Source organism: Monodelphis domestica, chromosome 2, assembly GCF_027887165.1.
Source record: "Monodelphis domestica isolate mMonDom1 chromosome 2, mMonDom1.pri, whole genome shotgun sequence".
NCBI classification, from domain to species: Eukaryota; Metazoa; Chordata; class Mammalia; order Didelphimorphia; family Didelphidae; genus Monodelphis; species Monodelphis domestica.
Genome location: NC_077228.1, coordinates 510,158,658 through 510,166,493, shown reverse-complemented (window position 1 = coordinate 510,166,493; position 7,836 = coordinate 510,158,658). Strand labels below are relative to the sequence as shown.

The following is a 7,836-nucleotide window of genomic DNA, read 5'->3' as shown; positions in this document are numbered from 1 at the left end:
CAAAGAGGCGAGTTTGGCTGAGCTGAGCATATGAAGCGTTATAATGTTTAATTGAAGCTAAGAAGATACGATGAAGCCAGATCATAAAGAACTTGGAGTAAAGAAGACCTGAGTTCAAATCCTAATTCATACTACCTACAAACCTTAAATATTGTTGTTATTTAAGGAGTTTTCATTTTATCCCAGAGATTCAGGAGTGGATGGAGCTGGGGGAGAGGGGGTGTTTTGGGAATAACGATTGCGGTGATGATGGACTAGGGAGGGGGACTGCAGGAAAAGGAACCACAAGAATCCCTATAAAGATGATTTTCAGGGAACATTTTGACGGACCCAGGATAGCGCTTCAATGCTGGTCCCATTGAATTTGAAGTAAGAGAAACTTTGAGTCCCAGTTAGGCTGCTCATTACTAGGGGGTCACCTTCGAGGCTCAGTGTGCTGCTACTGGCTCTCGGGCTTAGCCTCTAAAAACATCCCCTCCCCCAGCCTCAGTATCTCAATCTGAAAGGGCTGGACTAGCTGGGCTGAAGATGGCTTTCATCTTAGCCTTGGAATGATTAGTCCCTTTGAACTTCCCTGGCCTCAGTTTTCTTCTCTGTAATATGAAGGGGCTAGCGTGGAAGCCTCAGGGATCCCCTCCCGTTCCGCCGCTTAGGACTTCCTGTAGAGAACCACACCACGTCCCCCTCGGATGCGCATGCGTACGCGCACAGGAGCGGAGGGAGCCTCGGAGGAGGGCGGGCCAAGGTGGCGGCGTCACCGAGGGCGAAGGGGGCGTGGCCCAACTGTAGCCTGGGAGACGCGTCGGGGCGGCGGCAGCGAGTGGCAAAGGCGAAGGTACTAGAGGAAGCTGTGGTGGCGGCGGCAGCGGTGCGTTTGGGCCGCGTCTGGCCGGAGCAGGCTCGGGCTCGGGCAGTTGGGACCAGCGGGATGAACGGCCGAGGCGGACGCGGGGGTCCAGGGGCAGGCGAAGAGTGTGATGAAGAAGACGATGAGGACGACGAGGAGCGGGAGGGCGTCACCCCGGCCTTCCAGGTGTCCCGGCTGCCGCCCATCTCCGGCTGCTTACCTGAGGTCGGCCGTCGGAAGGTGAAGAAGAAAAAGAAGAAGAAAAAGTCGCCAGCCTCCGGGCTGAGTAAGGGCTCCGGCAAAGGAGATGGTGAGTAGGGCGGGGCCTGAGGGGCGGAGTCGGCGAGAGGGATTAGAGAGTGCCGAGAGACGCGCTGGGATTGGATGGGGGCGGGGCTTTGAGGGGAGGAACCTACAAGAGGATGGTCAAAGGGGCGGAGACGGAGATGGAACAGGTAAAAGGGAACTTCAAGGGACAGGATTTAGGCAGGACGCGGAGGGCCAGCCTGGGGGTCAGAGAGAGTAGGGGGAGGGCCAGACAAAGGAAACGTCATGAGGCGGAACCGTCAGGGATTGGTGTCATAAGATCCTAGATCTAGAGCTGGAAGGGACCTCAGCCCCCCTTATTTTACAAATGAGGAAGCTGAGTCACCGAGAGATAGTGATTTATCCAAGGCCATACAGGTAGTAAGAGGCAGGAAAGGACTTAAATCTTCAGGAAAAAGACAAGGAAGACATATTAAGATGACAGTTTGGTTGGTGTGAAGGGTACAGTACTCCCATCCACCCCAACATGTTGGGGACACCTGTTCACCCTTCAAGACACACAACCAGACACAAACCTTTCTAAACCACTCCAAAAAGGACGCATAAACACATCCCTAAATACAATGTAGTGAGACAGGGTCAAAGGAATCTGGAAGACTTGGGTTCAAATCCTGCCTCCTACAGTTATTGACAGTCTCCCTGGGCAAGTCATTTAATCTTCTCTATATCTCAGTGTCCTCATCTGTAAAACGAGAAGGTTAGACTCAGTGGTAGACTCCAAATTCCTTCCCAGCTCTAAATCTATGACATACCTAATTACAGAATCTCAAAGCTGTAAGAGATCTCAATGGCCAAACCACATCTTTAAAAAAAAAATCCTTCAATAATATACTCAATAAGTAAGCATCTAATCTTTGACTGATGACCTCAGATCAATCAACAAATATGGTTGCTATCCCATTTCACTTCTGTGTAGCTCTAACTGTTAGGGTGATGGGGGGGAGGGTGTTTTCTGCCAAAATCTACCCTAAAGTTTCTACTCTGGGGACTCATCTCCACTGTTCCTAGTTATACCCACTGAGGTGAAGTAGAACAAGTCAAGTCCCTCAAATAACACTGAGCATTTAGAAGACTCACTACACACTTGCACATAACTATCGAGGGCTTCTCCCCGCAAAATATACAAAAAGGTACCGTCCAAACATACACACACCCAGAAGGATATATACCATACTAAGACACATCAGCACGCCCCAAACACACACAGATACATACCCTCGAAAATAGATGGACTTTTCCCATAAATATCCTGCCCACATACTCAGATATCACCCCCTCCAGCTTACAAACACAATGTCAAACACTCCTATAAACAGCCGCTCCTACACAGAGATGATACACAGTCATATATATATGTGTGTGTGTATGTGTGTACATATATATAAAATATCCCACACAAGGCATCCCCAAACATATGCACCCAAATCCAAGACATCTTCCCACACATACTTATTTGCCCAGATTTGGCAGTGTCTGTCATCCCTTTCCAGACACAGCTAGCTCCCCACAAAAGACATCCACATCCACCCACACACATAGCTACCACCACATACACTCATAAACTCCTAAAACATGCCCGGCACAAACTCATACATATATTACTCTCAAGTACATATGCATAGTATATACAGGCACACACAAAGACAAGTATATACACACACATCCCCCCAAAACACACACACTCTCTCTTTCTCTTTCCCCCCTCTCCCTTCTCTCTGCCTTCTCTCCTTCCCTCCTCCTCTCTGTCTCTCCCTCTCTCTCTCTTCCCTCCCTCCTCTCTCTGTCTTTCTCTCCTTCCTTCCTCCCTCTCTGTCTCCTTCCCTTCTTCCCTCTCTCTGCCTCTCTCCCTCACTCCCTGTCTCTTTCCCCCTCCCTCCCTCCCCCTCTCTGTCTCCTCCCTCCATTCTTTCCTTCTTCCCTCCCTCTCTATCTCCTCCTCCTTTCCTCCCTCCCTCCCTGTCTCTGTCTCCCTCCCTCCCCCCTCTGTCTCTTCCTCCCACCCTCTATCTCTTCCTCCCTCCTTTCCTCCCTCCCTCCCTCCTTTCTGTCGCTCTCTCCCTTCCCCTCTCTTCCTCCCCCTCTCTCCCTCCCTTCCTCCCTCTCTCTGTCTCCCTCCCTCCTTCCCTCTCTGACTGTCTCTTTCTCCTTCCCTCCCCCCCCCTATCCCCAAATAGATCCTACTGAGCAGTGACATTTCTCTGTAGAGCTGCCATCATCAAAACATGTTTTGAGTACCCACTGATCCAAAGAGCTCTTTTTCATTTAAAAATAAAGAGACTTGGTGACTGTGCCCAGGAAGCTTATGCATAAATATAAAGCAAAAGCTACTTTGATGCTTTAAGGCAGGGGTGCTGGGTTGGTGCTGTTGAGTGCTTTGCCCCGGCTCAGCTCCAGAATTTGTAAACTGGCATGATGGAGTCAATATGTTTTAACCCTAGAAGGGACCCTTAGAGAGAGATTCAAAGATAGTTGTGTAGACACAGGCACAAGAAGAGATGGCTATATGAGGCAGCTGGGTGGCTCAGTGGATTGAGAGCCAGGTCTAGAGAGGGAGTTCCTGGGTTCCAGTCTGGCCTCAGATACATCCTAGTGGCATGACCCTGGGCAAATCACTTAACCCACATTTCCTAGCCCTTACTGCTCTTCTACCTTAAAACCTATACTAATATGATTCTAAGACAGAAGGGAAGGGTTTTTTTTTTTTAAAGTAAGACCAACCCTTCCCACTTGTCTTCATGAGTAGAACAATTTTCTGGGGAGGGAAACAGCAGCAAGATCAGAATGACTCTCCAGGCAATCAGTAAACTCACAGGGTAAAATTTATTAAAAAAAAATTTTAACCCCCTTTTAAAAACCCTTCCCTTCCATCTTAGAATCAATACTGTGTGTTAAGGGACTTGCCCAGGGTCACACAGCTATTAAATGTCTGAGGCCATATTTGAATCCAGGGTCTCCCATTTTGCAGCTGGGCTTTCCATCCACTGAGTCACCTAGCTGCCCCACTTAGTATCAATTCTAAGACAGAAAAAGGGCAAGGGCTAGGCAATGGGGGTCAAGTGACTTGCCCAGGTTTACCCAGCTGGGAAGTGCCTGAGACCAGATTTGAACCCAGGACCTCCCATTTCTAGAACTGGCTCTCAATCCACAGAGCTGCCTCCCATTGTGAGATTTATTATCTTCCCCAGCTTAGATTTTCTTTAAATGTTGCTTTGGAAGCAACTCATAGCCAGCAAGAGAGAGCACGAGATGGTTTTCAAAGCCTCATCCCTGAAAGGATCTCCTAGTGTTTCAAAAAAGAAAAGTCAGCTTATGAAAATGTCTGTAGTTTATATAATTTAAAATATATTGTATTTTAATACAATGTATATAATACATTAAGTATATTCTATAAATATACAGAATATGAAGTTTAATAAAACATATATAATTAGATAATAAGATAATTATGTAGTCCTGAAGTGGCCTTTTTGATACCAACAATACAAAAACTTCCTACCTTGGCCCAATTCTAGTACTTTAGGGAAAGTTAGGAGATGTCTCTCCATCCCAAATGGTATACTTTACCTTTGGTATACAAATAAACGTTCACGAATTCTGACCGATTCCCAGCAAAGATCCTAGCAATTGGCAACCCTGAACCTCTGCAGAGCTTCAGTCGTGGAAAACAAGGACTGAGCCCCCACCCTTACCCCGTGCAGGAAGCTATTTCATGGGACGTTAAGATGAATCCTCCTGAGAGATGGTTATTTGGTTGCTTAGTTTAGCTTCATCAGCTCTTGAGAGGGACCATCTCTGGCTAAGTCTGCTCATCGGCTCCAGTGATGCAGATCAACAGCACCATCTCAGCCTCTTTTTTTCTCCTCTTGTGACCTTCTAGGTTCCAGCAAAGATTCCATCACCAAACTGGAGTGTATGAAAGAGATTAAAAGAGAGAAAGAGGAAACCAAGCATCTAGCTTACTCGTCCTCCGGGAACGCCGCCGTTTCATCGGCCGAAGTGGACGAGAGCCTTTCCACCAAAATCAACGAGAGTCTCCGCTGGGAGGGCGTCCTGGAAGACCCAGTAGCCGAGGAAGAACGAATTCGCATCTACAAACTCAACAGAAGAAAACGTTATCGACTTTCGGCCTTGGAAGGGTTTTGCCCGACTCCAAACGTCTCGGAAGGGACTAATGAGAAATTCTTGGCCCTTCCAGACTCGGAGAGTCAACCAAACGGCAAGCAAGGAGGGAAGGCTGATTGCCTCAGTTATTTCTTTGAAGGAAACACACCTCTGAAGCTGTTCTCCTCTCCAGAGTTGGCATCCACCAATGTGCCTGAGCAGAAACTTGCTGCTTCTTCTGCATTATTGAACCTATCCTAATCCCCGAGACGTGTGTGTATGTGTGTATGCGTGTATGCGTGCGTGCATGTGTGAGAGAAAGAAAATTAAATAATGCAAATCAGACCAATCCTGGAGGACAGATACCTTGGTGAGATCAAATTCATCTTTCGAAAAATGTTCTTAATTGCCAAAATAAAACCATGTTATTATCAAAACAACCCAACAACTGGTAAGCACTTCGATTGACACCCTGAACTCCACTGAATCAAAGTGTGGTTTCCCTTTGCAAAATTGCACTTCTCAGCCCCGCTCAGTGCAGTCAGCTCTCTGGTGTTCACTCTCACGGCGAGCAGAGGGTGCAGCAATCTAATAATCCCCATCACCGAGGCTGTACACTGTGTTCGAGGCTTGCAATGCTTGCTCACAAGCACGACTTAATGAGAGGCAGGATCTATGATGGAGGGCAAATGAACAGCCCTGGCTGGGGGGACAGAGCCAGGGATGGGATCCTGACTTTGCTCCCTGGCCCCCTATGGGGGTGCACCTTGGGTGCCTCACTTCTCCCTCTGGGGGGGGGCTCAGTTTTCATTTCTGTAACAAGTTCTCTTCCCATTCCAAATTCTATGATCTTACATGGAAATAAAGGCAAAGGGGTGTGTGTGTGTGTGTAATAAACATTTACTACCTACTATGCGCCAGGCACTGTGTTAAGTGCTTTTATATTTTTATCTGATATTTATAACAATTCCCACCACAACCCTGGGAGGTGGGTGCAAATGGGTCCATTTTACAGTTGAGAAAGTAGAGGCAAACACAGGTAAAATGACTTGCCCTAGGTCACACAACTAGTAAGGATCTGAGGCTAGATTTTAACTCGGGTCTTTTTTTTTTTAACATTTAAAAAAAATTTAATTAGTCAATTTAGAACATTATTCCTTGGTTACAAGAATCATATTCCTTCCCTCCTCTCCCCCTTCCTGTAGCCGACACACAATTCCATTGGGTTTTACATGTGCCCCTGATCAAAATCCATTGCCATAGTATTGATATTTGCACCAGGATGATCGCTTAGAGTCCACATCCCCCATCATATCCCTGTAATCGAGCAGTTGTTTCTTCTGTTTAACTCAGGTCTTTTGGACTCCCGGCCCAGCACTGGTTCTACTCACTTCGCCCCCAGCTGCTTCAACAGGAGGTAGATCTACCTAAAATCCCATCCAAGAGAATTTACTCTTGACAAATGTTCTTTGAAAAAACACGGTGTTGAAAAGCATGGGAGAAATGCCAAAAAGACGTCATCATTATCAGAGCATCTACAGAGCATTCTAATGTTTTCAAGCGCAGCTAGATGGCAAAGTGAATGGAACACCAGCCTTGGAGGCAGGAACCCTAACCCTTGAGTAAAAATTTGGGCTTGGATACCTCCTAGCTGTGTGACCCTGGGCAAGTCACTTTACCCTATTTGCCTCCTGTTTCTTCTTTTTCCATGGGGGTTAAGTGACTTAATTTCATTAACATCTGGATTTTTTTTTAACCCTTACCTTCTGCCTTAGAATCAGAACTGAGTACTGGACTTCACCCATGATCATATTATATGCTTGATATAGCATACTATTATATCACTGTATGTATTATTATATATTATATTATTATATTTTCTCAGGGTCCAGGCGGCTCACCTGATCTAGAATGGTGGAGGGAGTTTTCTCACTGAGATTTCCTTATCCCAACAAAATTACAGGTTTAGTCTAAAAAAAAAAAGCAACTAAAACGGATCCAACTTATAGCTATGAACAGTAGCATGACATGTCTAGACTCAGTTTCCCTTTGTTAGGTGGGGTAATTGGACTAGCTAATCCAGCTGCCACACTTTCTGTTTCTTAATGGTCCTCTCAGGGCTAGAGGCAAATTGCCTTAGAGTAGAGGATTATAGCTTTTTTTGGTGGAAGGAAAGGGTCTCCCCCCCATTTTACATGGAGGAAACTGAGACTCGGGGAAGGAAAGTGACAGCTATCACTAGAATGCAGATATTCTGATCTCAAATTCTGTAGGTAATAATCAGAGGCAGGATGTGAACCCGGGTCCTCTGGCTACTGAGCCGAGGGGGTGTCCATTTCACGGAACCACGTTGCCTCACTTAACCCCTTCTCACACTCTTGGCCAGCACTTACTCATCTTGTCAATGGGCACTCCTAAAATCCTGAGGTCTCCAAAAGTTATCCATGAGACTAGAAATGGGTCCTTTCTTCTCAGAGAGAGTAAGGAACATCTGCAATTTCTCTTGGTTTCCATAACCAAATAATCCCATTTTTAAAAAAGAAAAAAGTCATCCCTGAGGC

The 7,836-nt window shown here is 46.5% G+C and overlaps 1 protein-coding gene across 1 annotated transcript; it reads left to right on the top strand.

The window, feature by feature from the left end:
- Positions 1–625: 625 nt before the first annotated feature.
- On the top strand, positions 626–5,715 carry LIAT1 (ligand of ATE1). The gene is made up of 2 exons (XM_056819594.1): positions 626–1,157; positions 5,052–5,715. The coding sequence occupies exons 1-2, from the start codon at positions 929–931 to the stop codon at positions 5,534–5,536; spliced, it is 714 nt and encodes a 237-aa protein (XP_056675572.1). The 5' UTR covers positions 626–928; the 3' UTR covers positions 5,537–5,715.
- The last annotated feature ends 2,121 nt before the right edge of the window (positions 5,716–7,836 follow it).

What these genes read in the sequence shown, in the direction of transcription:
- LIAT1 (XM_056819594.1), top strand. Translation starts at nt 929, where the DNA reads ATGAACGGCCGAGGCGGACGCGGGGGTCCAGGGGCAGGCGAAGAGTGT. An exon ending in GGGCTCCGGCAAAGGAGATG is followed by an intron (nt 1,158 to 5,051) that starts GTGAGTAGGGCG and finishes GTGACCTTCTAG; the next exon opens with GTTCCAGCAAAGATTCCATC.